We start from the raw sequence: 16,516 nt of genomic DNA on the forward strand, positions 1-16,516 counted from the left end.
ATCTGAATGGCATTTTATCCAACAAATATTTATTTAGGGTCATCCGTATGCCAGGGTAATATTCTAGCTTCTGGTGATGAGGGAGAGTTTAGTGTGGGAGATGATGACAGATAATTATGATGTTATGATTAAATGCTGTAGTAAAGCTATCTAAGTACATGGTAGAGGAAAAAGAGAATCTTTATGAAAATGAATAAAAGTTTGTCAGAAGAGGGGCCCCTGGGTGGAACAGTGGGTCGGGCCTTGGGCTCTTGGTTTCAGCTCTGGTCACAATCTTGGAGTGCTGGGATCGGGCCCCACGTCCAGCTCCATGCAAAGTCTGCTGGGGTTTCTCTCCCCCTCTGCCTCATCCTGTACTCTCTCTCTCTCTTTCAAATAAATAAATATATATATATATTTTTTTTGGTGAGTAAAGCGATAGAAGTTTATTAAGTGAAGATACAGAAAAAGCTCTCAAAAATGAGAGGGTTCCCCACAGGGTTGCCTACAAATAAATAAATCTTAAAAAAAAAAAAAAAAGAAAGTTTGTCAGGAGGATTGAGGAGGCGGGATTGGACTCAAAGAGACTTCCTTTGCAGAGGGGGCATTCTGTGCTTAAAACCCAGAGTTGACATTGTTGGAACACAGGGTGTGAAGATGGAGTGGTGCAAATTAAACCCAAATAGGAAGGTGTCTAGTGAGGGACATGCCATGTTAGAAGTAGGATTTTCTTTTGTAGGAATAGGAGCCACTGAAGGGTATTAACTTGGCAAAGTTTGTCTTACTGTGTTAATTTAGATTGGAAAGGAGAGTGAATGGAGGCCTAGAGATGAGTTAGGGGGTTGTAATTGTTGTAGTCCAGACAAGAGATGATGACCTGAACAAATAAAGCATTGGAAGAGATCATGTTTCAGATTTTGGAAATATTTGGGGACTAGAATCTACAAAATTTGGGGGTGAAGGAGGGAGGATATAGATCTCTGTGTGTGCGTGTGTGTGTCTTTTTAGGTCTATGGAATAGTCACGTAGAGGTCTAGTGGGCATTTGGTGAACTCTGAGCTGTCTCATTCCCTGTGCCTTAGAATATTTATTGAAAATACTGAAACAAAATTTATTTTCACTAGATTTTTTTTTCTCTTTCTGAGGATTTGAAATTCACCAAACGCTTTGGCCTTAAAACAACACCAAACTTTGTTTTTGTTAAAATACAGGTTTATGGGGGCGCCTGGGTGGCTCAGTTGGTTGAGCGTCTGCCTTTGGCTCAGGTCCTGATCCTGGAGTCCTGGGATCGAGCCCCAAGATGGGCTCCCTGCTCGGTGGGGAGTCTGCTTCTCCCTCTGCCTGTTGCTCTGCCTGCTTGTGCGTGCGCTCGCTCTCTCTCTGTCGAATAAAGACTCTGTTTCTTGGTTTCTCTCTCTCCCTTAAAAAAAACAGGTTTATAATTTAAAAACTCAAACTGTATGAAAAATACATGATGAAAATCAGTGGTTCCTTCCCCTGCCCCTTCCCATTCCTGGACCTATAACCCAGAGTCATTCATTTTGCATTCATTCAGCTGAGTTCATTTAGCTGTTTCTTCTAGTATATATCCACACACTTCAGTGTGTTAATGTTGTTATTGATTGATTTATCACTTTTATATGATAAGATCTATTGGCTTCCTGTTATTGATACGAGGTTTTAGTTCTCTTATACCTCTACCTACCTTACACCTTCAGTTCTTTTAATACCATGATTTTTGGTTCAATTAATAAACGGTCTTTACATTATGACTATGTAAATATTCACCAAAGGCCAGGAGTGCACTCAGATTACGTTTTCTTTCACATAGGTCTTTGTTATTAGTTGCTTTGTTTATACTTACATCATTTTTGTTAAACTTATTTTTAAAACTTTCTAATGGCTTCATCAGATCCACCATATATCTGTCACTTGTGTTTTAAAAATGCCTACTTGGGGTGCCTGGGTGGCTCAGTTGTTAAGTGTCTGCCTTTGGCTCAGGGCGTGATCCCAGGGTCCTGGGATCGAGCCCCCCATCGGGCTCCCTGCTCCGCTATGAGCCTGCTTCTTCCTCTCCCACTCCCCCTGCTTGTGTTCCCTCTCTTGCTGGCTGTCTCTCTCTCTGTCAGATAAATAAATAAAATCTTAAAAAAAAAAAATAAAAATGCCTACTTAATCTGTATTTTCTTTTTGTCTCCTTGTGAAGCTGTTAATCTTGTTTCTATTTATTCCTTAGGGCCACTGCACAGTTGCCTTGCAGGGGCTTCCCAAATAGTTGGAAAAATTGTTACTTGATGTCCTCTTTTTCATTGTTTTCCCGTGGTGTGTGTGTGCGTGTGTATGTGTATAGAACATATCTTCTAGTAGCTTCCTGAGAAAGTGTGTGTATATAATAAAGTTTCAGGTCTTCTCTGCCTAAAAATTCTGCCTTCACCTTTAATTGACAGTTTGGGTATAGAATTATTAAGTGAAAACAACTTTTCCTTGGAATTTTTCAAGTGTTGCTTCATTGACTTTAAGCTTGCAATATTACACTGGAGAATTGGTGCCATTTTAATTTTTGTTAATTTGTTTGTGACCTTTTTTCCCCTTGAAAAATTTCTGGGATATTTTCTTATATTAATGTGTCAATATTTTTCTCCATTTACATTTTTTCTGTTCTTCCTTTTTTTCTGGAATTATTGGGAGTCAGATGTTGAATATCCTGTTTTTGTCTTCTATCAACTATTTTTTGCTATATATCCTCTTAATGTTTGGGGAGAATTTCTTGATATTCTGTTGTTTTTTTTAAACAGCTGCTATATTTTTATTTTAAGTGGATTGCTTCTTTTTCATGCAGTGTCTCTAATTTTTATCTTAACCTCTCCAGGGATAGTAATTATAGGTTTTTTTCAAGTTTTTCAAATTCTCTTAATTATCTTTCTTTTTATCTTTTCAGTTTTTGTTTTGATTTCTCATGTCTGAAACTTCCTGCAAATCTTGGTGATCCATAGCTGTCTATTTATATATAAAACTGAAAAAGGCTAATTGTGGTAGTTCTGTGTCTACAAGGGCCCTTACCAAGTGTAAATGTTGGCTTTCACTTTAGGCTAATTAGATGCAGAACTGCTATTTTGTTGGGGGACTGTCAGATATTAGTATGTGAATGTCCTTTCTCTGGCTCTATTCAGTTTCTCTAGGGGAGGGTCTTCCATCCTGGGAGAATGGTGGGGGTAGTAGCTAAGTGGAATAGGAAGTAAAGTACATTTCTCCTGGTCCATGGCATTCTAGAATTCATGAGAAGGGGCAGGATTAGATGTTCGAGTGTTTTTTATGTTGACTTTTGGCTTTTACTTAATCCGTCGGCCCTGTGCTTCATACAGACATGCTTGTGCGTGTGCCCCTTCCCCCTTTCATGTATCTGTGTCTCAGAGTCCCAGGCTCGTGTCTTTCAGTTTCTGCACAGATTAACCCTTTTCTTCTTACTGTTTTGGCTACAGATTCGCAGCCAGTCTTCGCCTCTCCCCTCCCTGCCCCCCATTCTCTGCCTCTAACCCATACTCATTGTATCCTGTCTTCAAGCCCTGAACTTCTCTGGATCCTGCAGGGCAAATTAACTCACTTATTGGTGTTTCTACCTCAGCACACACTGCCTTGTACTACTACTTCAAAGTTAAACTCTCCTGTTCTTAATGCCACGGAGAGATTGACTGGTAGGAAATCAACAGACTCTTACAACTAGGGCAGACCTACACTTAGCATGATTTACACCTATGTATTCAGTTGAGCGGATACTTTCTATATGAATATTATGAGATTTTGGATTAGTTGGAGTTAGAACCATAGTAGATGATAGCCCTTGACCTTTTCATATGTATTATCATAACATGTTCATTTAAGGAAGTGTGTTACAGTCTCAAGTGTGATGTATTTGTAGAATAATGTTGTGTGGTAACTCTCCTAAAGGAATATAGATTTCAGTCTTGCTGTAGGCCACTGCAGCTGGTTTTCTGAGATAGTAGTGAAGGATGTTTGTACCATTACATTTCGTGAAATTGAGAAATGCGTGGATTTTTAAGCAATAAAACAATAAAATGTATTTCCTATACAACTTTTACAATGTTTTGAGGAAAGAAGCATGTTATTTGAAGTAAGACAAAGCAGGTTATATTATTTCACATAGTATGTTAAAAGCCTTTTGTGGACTAAAATGTTTTCCTTTTGGGAAGGATAGGATGGGGTGGGAAGCATAGACTCCTTAAACAATGAGTTAATGAGGACTTACACAAAATAAAAATAAGATATTAGTGTTATCTAATTGTTTATGTGAATGTAACTTCGTTTTTACATGGAATGATTTCTTAATGATCATGGTAGGCATTTTATATTGCCTGTAGTATTTAATTGAATTTAATTGAATTAAACTACAAACTCTAAACCTCCTAAACAAACAAATACCTGAAGCACGCGACTCTGAAAACCTTTGTGCCTACTTTAGAAATAGTTGCCTCATTAGTACTTCACATTGGCTGTCCTCCTCTATTGGCGAATGGAAATACACCTGAGTAGTAGGGTTTTTTTTTTTTCCTAATAAGGAAAAGGATATTTAAGGTATTTGGTAACCCCTTTTACTATTATTATTATTTTTTTAATTGCTAGTTCTCTTAGGAACAGCTAAGTAGTACTATCTCTTGTCAGTATCAAGTTATTTTCCTTTTCAGAGAAAAAAAGAATTGGATTTTTTTTTTTTTTAGTTAACACCCCATTTATTTATTAGAATATACTACCTTGTTCAGATTCTGATTTTTCTGTTTTACTCTGTTCCTTTTCTTCATTGCCAAAGGCTTCCCCCCCCATTCCCCAGACTTTGTTTTTGGCCTTCAGCTTCTCTCTGCCCATTACTTGAAAGGGTTGTCATCGCCTTGTGCTGTAGAGAATAGAGCATTCTACCAGGTGGTAATGTTTTGGACAATACAAGTTTATTTGTTACTGATGGATGGACACACAGTGGCAACAAGAAGTCGGAACTTTTTTTCTGAGGTCACATACGCTAGCCAGAGTTAAATAGAAAACCCAGAACTTTTTTTCCTAGTCCATTCTTTCATCTTATCTAGTCATACTTACAGTTAATCTACAAAGTCATTGTGTTTGAAACATAATTTGGCCTCTTAAATTTGGCTTAATCATTTAATTCATAATTGCTTTTGCTGTATTCTTAAGGAGTCAATTCTGAATGAAGGCAGTGTTCTTGGTGGGGGGAAAAGGGTTATGGAAGAGTAGAACATTAAGGAGTCTTTGATAGGAAAACGGTTTGATCCGAAAACGGTTCCTAGTTGTTTCTTTAACATTTTTCTTTGATATATTTACACCTTTGACTCTCCAAGTTGTTCAGAACAGACAAACCATGTGCTAGCAGTCGAGGACAGAACACACCTGTGACCCTGGCTGTCCCGTGGCTCTGCTTGAGCAGGTGTAAGAATCTCCTGGAGGGCTTGGTAAACAGATTCCTGTATTGTGAATCCTTCCGTGCTCTCCCCAAGTTTCTGATTCAGTAGTTTTGGGTTAGGGCCTGGCATTTGGCATTTACAACAAGTTTCCAGGTGATGCCAGTGCTGTTCTGGGTATCCTCACACTTTGAGAACCACTGATACAAGGTAATGAGAAGTCTTTGCAGTAGATTAGATATAAATTAATAATACCTGATATAATTTCTGAATATATCTTTCTTTTATAAACAAAGAAATTCAAAGGAAATAGTAGAACTTCCCCGGTTTGCTTCAGCCTGTGTGAAATAAAATATGCTTTAAGCTTTAATTCCAGAATGACTGATAAGTGGTATGCTGTCAGCTCTTTTTCTAGTAAGCATTTATTTTGACTTTCATTAAATTAATTTACTTCACATACGTTATTGAGTACTAATCAGGTGCTAGGCACTGTTTGGAGTTGGGGCTCTAGTAAATTTCTCCTCCAGGGGGCTTTTGTGTAGTTTGAGGGAGATCAATAATAAATGTCAAGTTTTGATAAATTACTTGAATAAAAAAGTATGAGAGTTGAACAAATTTACTCCTACCTGGTATAAATTAAATATTTCTAATAGTTTCTTATTTATTAGTAATCTGCTAATATTTCTTGAACCTTATATTTCAGCTATTCCATGTATTTTAGACTTTCATTTCACTTTATTTTAGTAAAGGTCAATTGAACTTTCTTAGGAAGACTTAGACTGCATGGACTTTTTATCTTATGTGTTCCTAGGTTTAAGTCTTGTGGCATGATGTTTTGAGGCCAGCACTAGGGTTTTTACGTTTTTTGAACTTGACTGTCTCCAGAGGGCACTGCATCCTTCAGTTTTTTGAAGCACTCATTGTTCTTATTTTTACACTCGGACTGCTTTACTCGTCTGTGTTCCTGGCCTGGGCCTTGTTGGCTTTTGAGTTTGTAATAACCTTCTTCAGACTGTTTGAAAAAAAAAAAGTGCATTATTTTCAAGCTGGAAAATCTAACCTAGATAAAATTTAGTATTTTTTTTTTTTTTTTTAGATTTTATTTGAGAGAGAGAATGAGTGGTGGGAAGGGGCAGAGGGAGAGAGAGAGAGAAGCAGACTCCCTGCTGAGCAGGGGAGTCCGATGCGATGCCGGGTTTGATCCCAGGACTCTAGGGATCATGACCTGAGCTGAAGGCAGACGCCTAATAGACCGAGCCACCCAGGTGCCCCCAAATTTAGTAATTTAATGATAATTTCATTTTTGTTTCGTTTCCGTGCTTTGTATTTCTTTTTGTCAGTCTGAACTTTTTTGTGGACAAAGTTGAAAGTGATTGACTACATTTTTCTAAGAAGATCTGGTTTTAAAATTCAGGACTGTACACCGCACACATTCACACATATGCTTTGTATGTATTTTTCAGTCGGTTGAGATTAGTGAGGAAATAAATACTTCAGAGTTTTTTGGATTGTTACTTTAAGTGTTGTCTGCAGATTATGACTGCAGGTATGAAAAACCTTCCTCATCTTTGGTTAAGAGTATATACCAATGTGTGTTCATTCTTCAGACTACCTCTAGTTCTTCTGATACTTGTCTGTATTCTCCTGTTCTTTTGCTACAGTGGTGAAGATTGGCTGGTTTCCTAGAAGAAAGTTATATTAGCTAGTATCTTAGTCCATTCAAGCTGTTGTAGCAATATCAGAGACTGAGTGGGTTAAAAACAGCAGAAACTTATTTTTCACAGTTCTGGAGGCTGGGAAGTCCAAGATGAAGGTGCTGGCAAATTCAGAGTCTGGCAAGGGCCTGCTTCCTGGTTCATAGTAGACTGTCTTCTTGCTGTGTTCTTACATGGCGTAAGGGGTGAGGAAGCTCTCTGGGGGCATTAATTCCATTTGTGAGGATCTCACTCCTATGACCTAATCATGTCCCAAAGGCCCCACCCCAGTACCATCACATTAGAGGTTAAGATTTTACCGTATGAATTTTGGGGGAAGGGACACAAATATTCAGTCTACAACAGCTAGCATTTAAGATCAACTGAACTGGCTTCCTATTTATTTCTTTCTCAAGAAAAGTATATGTAGAAATAGATTTTTATTGTATTTCATATATGGAAATGTAGAGTGGAAGCAGATAGGACTTTTTTTTGATGTGGAAATAGGCTTTAAGATTTTCTACCATGATCATGCCTTTTTCATTTTGGTTTTAAACTCTTTTCAAAGATATTTAAAATTTAAATTTCATTTAAGATGGAAAAAAGTAAAACATGCCACGTGAAAGATACCTAAGAGGCACCAGCAGTTACCACTTCTGTAGTGGAACTCCGTTCAGTACTTACAGCTGCAGGACTTTACATTTTAGATTCTTTTTCCTCCTTTGTATCTTTGACTTGGTAATTTGCTGAGGTGTAAAGCCTGTGCTGGAGAAGTAGGAGTCCTTGTCAGCTGTAGCCGGGGCGGTGGAGTTCATTGCATGCAGCAGACAGGGTGCCCGTGGGATTATGGTAATTCTTGGCCTCTGTACTTGGCATTTTCTTTCTGAGCATGTCACTTACTTTCTTTAAAGTTCAGCTTTTGGTGTAGAGCCAGTATGTGATATGATTTAGGTGATAGACTAATTGGAGATTCAGTAATTAAGAATCCCATAGTTGAAAAAGTGATGTTCTTTCTAGATATTTCCAGTTGTCTTTTTCAGTTTTCTTTGAGTCCTTCATAAAGCAGAAAGATGGTATTTTCCAGCTAGTGTGTAACACTTCTCAGCATTGGGCAGTCTCCCATTTTTCACAGGGAAAGCAAGCTCCAGGTTCAGAACCTTTTAGCAAGCAGTAGGGCAAGGCTGAAATTTAAATAAATTTATTTATTTATTTCTGTATCACCTTTTGTTTAATGGAAAATGACACTGCTTTTCTATTTTTGATAGATTCCTCCCCCCCCCCTTTTTAAAGCACAAATAGTTGTAAGCACAAAGGGGGTGATTCTAGGAAGCACCTACAGGGGAGTGGAGAGATGAGACAGAAAAGGTAAGGAAGCCAGTAAGAAGTCACCACTGTGGACACCAGGAGCGTAAGTCCAGTGGGGAGCTCTGGGAGTCGATATAGCACATGCGCCTCAACCTTGTCTTACTCCAGAGTAAAGGGAGATACTGCGATATTTATACCGAATTCTTGTTCGTTGTTACTTGCAGGCTCCTGGGGTTGTTAGTTCTTCAGAACTTCTAAGCTGCTCCTTCTTCAGTCAGAGCAGCTCTGACAGCCAGAGAACACTGAGGCAAATAGTAGTTGCTGTTGACAGTGGCCTTTGTGGACAGAGTAAATGGGTGGGGCACCAACAATTTCTGCTGTATTCTCAAATAATGCTAAGCTTTTCTTAACATTCTCCTCATCCTGGTAAACAGCAGCCCCCTCCTTTGGTGCTCAGGCCATCCTTGACCCTTCTCTCACTTCTCCCATCCAAACCATCAGCATATCTGGTTGGCTCAACCTTTAAAATTTATTCCAAATCTGATCTCTCTCATCCCCACTGCTGCCACCTGGATCAAGCCCCATGATGTCACAGCCTCCTGACTTTGCTCACTCCTAACGTAGCAGCTGGATGAGCCATAGAAAACCTAAGATCACATCACTTCATCCAAAACCCTCCAGATGTCCCCATTTCAGAGTAAAAGCTGGTCTTTAAAATGCCCATTAAGGCCCTCTGTGATCTGGCCGCCTCCATCCATTTGTGTGTGTGTGTCTTTGTGTGTACGTGCGTGTACAGTTCTTCTTGTTTTTAGCCGTATGTGTAGTCAAAACATTTGTTTCTTCATTCCTTTCAGTGCAGGAATTCATTTGTGAAGATTTTCATTCCATCTTTACTAGTACATCCTGGTTGATTTTTTTTTTTAATTTTCTTACAGTAAATGTACTTTTTTATGGTATACAGTTATGTTGGTTTTGACAAATGCCTGGAGTGCTGTATCCACTAGGATATTTCTATGCAAGAGTTCATTCTCCCATGCTACCCTTTATAGACAGTCCTCCCCATCCTCCAGCCCCCAGTCTGTTTTCCTTTTTATAGTTTTGACTGCATTAGCATCTTATAAGTGAGAGTCTTCTAATATATAGCCATTTTGGTCTGATTCTTTCAATTGGCAAAATGCATTTCAGATTATTCCATGCTCTATAAATCAATAGTTGATTCCCCAAGTGTCCTTTAGAATAAATTTAAGCAAGAAAAAGTGAATTGATTTAAAGAAAATACTGAACAACAATGACAGAGGTGGTATGTACATATGAGAAACATTTTGAACCTGAATTTAGAAATCAGTAATGTGATAGAAAGGTGCTAGATAAAGGCTTTCTTTATCTGGTACTTCTGGCAATAATTAGCCATGTACTCTTGGGGAAGTCAACTCTTTGCTCCCCCAGTTTCTGGTAAAATACATAGTAAAATACCTGATCTAGTAGTTGTTAGCTCCTATCTCCTGAGATAGTGGTGGTTCATAAGACACGGTATTTTGGGCACCTGGATGGCTCAGTAGATGAAGCCTCCGACTCTTGATTTCGGCTTTGGTCGTGATATTGGGGTCGTGGGATCAAGCCCCGTGTCTGGTGTCTGTGCTCAGTGCAGAGTCTGCTTGTCTCTCCCCTGCCTCTCAAATAAATACAAATAAAATCTTAAAAAAAAAAAAAAAAAGACACAGGGTATTTTTGGCTCTTTGGATAACTCTTTTCTCCGGGGCAGGCTGGTAGTCGCTGTTTTTCACGTTAGTGTTTCATTGTTGTGAAGCAGCTGTCGGCCTGGATTTCAGAGTTGTTAGGACCAGCTGTTAAAAAAGCTTTATGAACCTTCAATGAAGGCCTAAGAGCCAGACAGTAGGAATGAGGTAAGCCTCATTGTAAGTCTCCAGTTCGTTGATGTTTTCCTGTTGGCCTTATCAAGTGTGAGGTAGGTACAGACTGAGTCAGAGCTGTAGTCATGTCCAGGAAGTGCTGGTGGTGCCAGAGATCCTGGCAAGTTTCTAGCAACCTCTTTTGTGTTACGGTAGCATTTGGACTTTAACCCCATAGTCCTATTGCTAGGTAGATTTTTCTCAGGGTGTCTCTAAAGATTGATTGTTGGGGTTCATAATTTCCTAGAACTTTATTATGGTTCATGGATAGGCCATGTTGTCACCTCATTGACAATGTATATGGAAGGGTGTGTGTGTGTTTGAGAATGTGCCACTGTTAACGGATAACTGGAAAAGGAAACCAATGATGCTTGCTTGTTTCGTTTTTATTTTGAAAGATGGACTCATGGTCATTCCTTTTTACATCATAATTAATGGCTGCTTTAAAATCCCTGAAAAGATTGCATTTTCTTTGTTTTTTGAAATGGGATAGCAGCTGATAAAGTGTCAAAAAAATTTGTGAAATGAGTAAGTGAAAGGAATTTGAGAGCACAAAATTGCTGTGATTTGTGTTTACTTCACATGTGGTATATAGTAATATTTGTTTTAAATCTTTTTATTTTTAGTAATGAATGTTATAACTATTGAAGATTATAAGAGCACATACTGGCCAAAATTGGATGGTGCCATAGATCAGCTTTTAACCCAGAGTCCTGGTGACTATATCCCCATATCCTATGAACAGATATACAGGTAAGTCAAGATTTCATTTGCCTGGGTTTGAGAGGGTGTGTTGAGGTGCATGACGCCGTGATACATGGCAGTATGTGCACGCATGTAATACACGTCGGGTGAGGATCTGTAGGTCATGTGTGTATTCCACACTTGGAGGTTGGAGGTTTGATTTATACTTCCTGCTTCAGAATTGGGTTTCAAATCAAGATAGTTGTAAGCCCAGCTCACTGAGACGTCTTCCCATCTCAGCCTATTACCCCCAGTATACATAATGAAGAACTTTGGGGGTCAATGAAAAAAACAATGACAAGTATCTGGTGCCGAAATGCGTATTTTTTTTGGTCTCACACGGAGATCCTAGCTTAATCTGTTGATGTTCATTGACACACAGCCCTAACTATCTTTGGTTATTTTGTTTCCCAGGTCCTGGTAAATGGAAGTAGCAAATTAGTGAGGACCTGGGGTGGGACATGAGATCAGCCTAGTCACAGAGGGGGAGGTGACAACTGTGTTGTTCTACACAAGTGATGCACAAAGAGGTTACATTACAGACCTTTTTGTGAGTTAGAAACTTGGTGCTAATTATCACTCTCTTTCCCCTATTTCGACATTCATTGAAAGGAGAGAGTGAGAGAGAAGCTGGTTTGTAAGTAGTTATTGTAGTCAGATTTTCAGATTATCACCCAATACTAGATTATCTAGTACTGACAAAATGTGTAATGCAGTACTCAGGAAGATTTACAGCTGGTGGTATTATCTCTTTCATCTGAACACTGATGGGGCAAGGTAAATTTCTATTTAAAAGTTGTGATTGGGGGCGCCTCGGTGGTTCAGATGGTTAAGCGTCTGCCTTCGGCTCAGGTCATGATCTCCAGGTCCGGGGATCAAGCCCCATGTCGGGCGCCCAGCTCAGCGGAGAGTCTGCTTCTCCCTCTCCCCCTGCTTGTGCTCTCTCTCTCTCAAATGAATAAATAAAATCTTAAAAAAAAAAAAAGCTGTGATTGGTCGGGATGCGTGGGTGGCTCAGTCAGTTAAGTGTCTGACTCTTAATTTCTGCTCAGATAATTTCTTGGGGTTGTGAGATAGAGCCCTGCGTTGGGCTTTTTGCTCACTGTGGAGTCTGCTGGAGATCTTCTGCCTCTGCTCTTCCCCTGTTTGCATGTATGCACTCTCTCTCTTTCTATCACTCTAAGATTAAAAAAAAAAAAGATGTGATTGGTCACTTTTTCAGGCCTGAGTTAATTATTTGACTAGTGGCTGTATATCCGAAGTATGCCTTCATCTTAGGTTGAATGAAGTGCTTCATTGTTAACTTGGTTTTTCTGTTTTGGTTTTTCCCCACAGTTGTGTGTATAAATGTGTCTGCCAGCAGCACTCAGAACAGATGTACAGTGATCTGATTAAAAAGATAACTAATCACCTAGAGCGAGTCTCAAAGGAGCTGCAGGTAAAGAACTGATCATACTGATTTTTGCTTCCTTGGGATTTTTGGACTGGTTGGAATTAGTATATATAATATATATTTGGAGGCTTATTAATTTAATAATGGTATAAATTTATAAATATTTCCTAGATGAATATTGTCCAAATTATATAACCTTTTAGAATACATTGTTAGAAAATTAGATATAAATTGTGGAACTTTTTAGATTGAATATACTTCAGACTTTTAACTGATTCCATTTATTACCATGTCAACGTTTCTTTTATTTAAAACTTTGTTTTTCTGCTAACTTCAATATTTGATGACTTTTTTAATATAAATATATGTATATTTTAATTTTTTACTGTAACTTTTTTGGTATTGTCTTTGAAGAGTGGTGTTTGCCGGCTAGTTTCTGATATTTGGTAACATAAAAACAACTGAAGTCAGCATTTTGTTGATAAGCCCTCTATAGACGAGCATCATCCCAGCTGTACAGTCTGGGTGGGGACAAGTTGTGGAAGTACTCTGTTTAAGGAAGCACTTGGCCTCTGATCGCTGCCCCTCCCAGCCTTGGTGAAGTGCTTGAAGGTCAGGGACTCTCTTTATACCAGGGCCAGATGATATTTTAGTTCTGGTGTAGAAGTAACATAATGTGTAGAAAAGTCACTCAGCAATAGACGAGCAGGGTCTGTACTGCACTTAGGAAGTGCTCCAGCAGTTCTGTAACATCCCCAGTTTCTCGCAACTGCCGGGGCGTGCTTTGGCCTTGAATATCGTTCCTCACTTACCTTGTGGTCTGAGGTATCTTAGTCTTGTTGACCCCAAACAGTTGCTGCGCTAAAGTAGCTTTTTTTTTTTTTTTGATTATAGTGAGAGCTATGTTTATTATAGCCAAAATACATACTTTTCCTGTTGTTAGAGTGTAAACTGTTTCCTTAATCCTTTTGCCACTAAATTATGAAATCTTTACTCATTTAACAAATATGTTTAGTACCTAGGCATTGTATCTAGGTTGTAGATGAAACCCAAGGCCCATGCATTCATTATAGCTTTGGATTATTTGCTTACTCATTCTTGACTCTACCCTTGCCCTTACTTCTCACATCCAATTTATTACCAAATCTCGTTTATTCCTTATTTCGTTCTTGGCTCTTGTCCACCTCTGTTCACTTGCCACTACCAGTCCAGCTACCATCCACGCTTTCAGTGTTCTCTTGAAATGCTCATCTTAGTTGGCTCTGCCTCTAGTCTTCACGTTTCTTGCTTATTCTTCATTTCTGTCAGAGTGGCTGTTTATAAAGCACAAATCTGATTATCATTTTTCTGTTAGATTTAACTTTCTGATATGATTTAGGAAGCCTTTCATTATCTGATTCCTGCTTATTTCTGTGGCGTGATACATTACGTCTCTGCTCCTGCATAGTGAACTTTTTCACTTCCTTGAACAGTTTATGTACTCTCTCACTTTTTGGCTTTCGCCATGTTAACTTGACTCCCTGGAACATTCTTCGTTTTTCTCTGCCCTCTTATTTTTTTGGTCAGTGTGAACATTCCATTTTGGTTGCACGTTGGACATCATTGTTTTAGAAAACATTCTCTGATACCTTGTTCTCCCAAGCCTGGGTTTGGGGGCCCCTCATCCGTGCGTCTGTAGCACCTAGTATATTATTGTAGTTCATCTGTATATTATAATTTCTTGTTTAGCTGTGTCTGTCCTTCCCTCTCTCCCCAGTATTATTTTCTGAGAAGGCAGAGGAACATGTCTGCCTTCTTTGTTATTGTGTTGTTAGTACCTAGCCCAATATCTGATACATACGAGGCATTAAATACCTAATGAATGAAATGTATATGAAATGTTTACCAATAAATAATTTACTATTTGTTTGAATAAAGTTTTTCTAGTAGAAATCTGAATGTGATCATGCTTCTTAACATCAAGTGTTCGGTGGTCTTTAGGGTTCCGGGAGTACCAGGGCTTTCATTAGATCAGCAAAGAACTTAGTATCCTCAAAAAGGATTGTTTTATTAACATTGGTTTGCTGTTATTGAAATAATACTAAATAATCTTGTAAAACAGAAAGCAAACCATTTCAGTTCAAATTATCAGGACAAAATATATGACTTGCCTTATTTATATCTATGAAATGGGAGTTGGAGATTTTATAATGTGTGTTATACTTGGGCTCTGACCTCACATGTATGTCATGAATTTGACCAATAGAATTGTGATTTGCTAAATTCATTGTCATATTGGAGTTTTTGCTTGAGTGGATTTTTCTTTTTCTTTTTTTTAGTATATATATATTTTTAAAGATTTTATTTATTTGAGAGAGAGAGAGCACAGGCAGGGGTAGGGGCAGAGGGAGAGGGAGAAGCAGATTCCCCGCTGAGTAGGGATCCCGACGTGGGGCTCCATCCCAGGACCCTGAGATCGTGACCTGAGCTGAAGGCAGACGCTTAACTGACTGAACCACCCAGGCGCCCCTGGATTTTTCTCGTATTTAGTTTTATTAAGCACTGTAAGACTTTTTTTCATTCTTACAGTTAGAATGTCGTTACAAAATATTTTGCAAGTTGGACGGCACTGTAATATGGTATTATCAAGCTCATTCTAATTGGTAGTTTTGGAAGGCCACTTGGCTACATTTTTGCCATGAATTTGCTTGACCAGTTGTCAGTAATACAAAGGTAACCTGTTACTTGCTCAGCTGGCCTGTCTGGGGTACCAATACTTTGAAATCACTGAGGTTCAGAGAGTTAAGTTTCTGAGGTTTTGGAGAATGGTCTCTGTCAGTGTGTGTAGAGTTCCCTCCTTCGTTACCATCAATGTCTGATTGTTCATTACACCTTCCTTTATTGAGGCACCTTCATTTATGTAACCATTTTTTGATTGAGGAATATTTACATTGCTTCCAATTTTTGGCTGTTACTAACAGTGCTGCAGTGTTGACTACATCCGACCATATTGTAATTCACAAAAGTTGTACCAGAGTTGTACTCCAACCAGTTACGCATTTATCAGCGAAATGACTGTTTTCCCCCACCCTTGCTAATGGAGCATATTATAAGAGTAAATAATTTTTGCATTATATAATAGGAATTTTTATTAAATCTAAAACGTAATACTGCTATCTCTTTTGATGTTAGCATTTTGGAAACCATCCTGATAAATGTAAAGATAATATATGATGTAAAACCAGGGAATTTAGTTGATTTGTAGAATCAATACGTGGTCTACTTCAGAGTTCAGCAATATGGCCTGAAAAAAAATCTTACTTCAGAATGATATCTTTTGTAAGATTATAAAGTCTAACCATTATTAAATGGCCTGGTGAAATGGATATAAACATGGGGACCTCAGTTTTGGTTTCAGTTCTGCCATACAGCTGCTCTGTGCCTTTCGATTAAACATGCTAATGTCATCTTGTAAATTTTTTCAACATTGAAATGAAATGGCTTTACTGAAATATCTGGTTGCTTTAAGCAGAGTTCTAAGATAACTTGTCTCCTACTTCCTGCTTGGCCAGTGCTGCTTCATTGTTTTCCCAGGCTTAAACTCATTAGTGTCCACCTGTGTGAAGTGTTCTGGAGTCCTCGTGCTCCCCTCAACACAAAACAGACCATTGGAATTTCTTCGTCTGTGGACTCACAGCCTTTTGGTAATAACAACCCTGTAAGCAGTGATTGTGTTGTATTATTTCTGCATCCATGTCTGGCCCCCTCACAGGTCCTCCTTTGAGGGCAGGGGACTCCGTCAATGTGTGTCTTTTTATCTTTCATGTCTGGCACAATCACAACTCAGCAACCAAAACTGACCTATACCATGGAAAGAGTAGCATAATTAGCTTCACATGGTCACTAATTTTTATCTTCTGTAGGTGTTTAGGCATTTTATTAATTTATTTAGTGTTCAGTTAATTTGGTTCATTAATTTATTCAGTGTCACAAATATGTGGCATCACGGACTTTCTAGAGACCTTAAGGGCACTTTTTGTGTGGAACAGAACAGGATCCATGAGCCAGAAAAGTTTATTTGGTTGGAAT

At 38.6% G+C, this 16,516-nt stretch overlaps 1 protein-coding gene across 3 annotated transcripts in view; it reads left to right on the forward strand.

The window, feature by feature from the left end:
* The window catches only part of CACUL1 (CDK2 associated cullin domain 1), a 67,725-nt gene that overhangs the window by 12,518 nt on the left and 38,691 nt on the right, over positions 1-16,516 (forward strand). For all 3 annotated transcript variants that reach the window (XM_040623939.1, XM_040623940.1, XM_008685056.2), the window contains exons 2-3: positions 10,938-11,064; positions 12,391-12,493. In XM_040623939.1, coding sequence (XP_040479873.1) covers positions 10,938-11,064; positions 12,391-12,493 — 230 coding nt within the window. The remainder of the gene's footprint in view (positions 1-10,937; positions 11,065-12,390; positions 12,494-16,516) is intronic.

The sequence above is a fragment of the Ursus maritimus genome, unplaced genomic scaffold, assembly GCF_017311325.1.
Source record: "Ursus maritimus isolate PB19 unplaced genomic scaffold, ASM1731132v1 scaffold_7, whole genome shotgun sequence".
Classification (NCBI taxonomy): domain Eukaryota; kingdom Metazoa; phylum Chordata; class Mammalia; order Carnivora; family Ursidae; genus Ursus; species Ursus maritimus.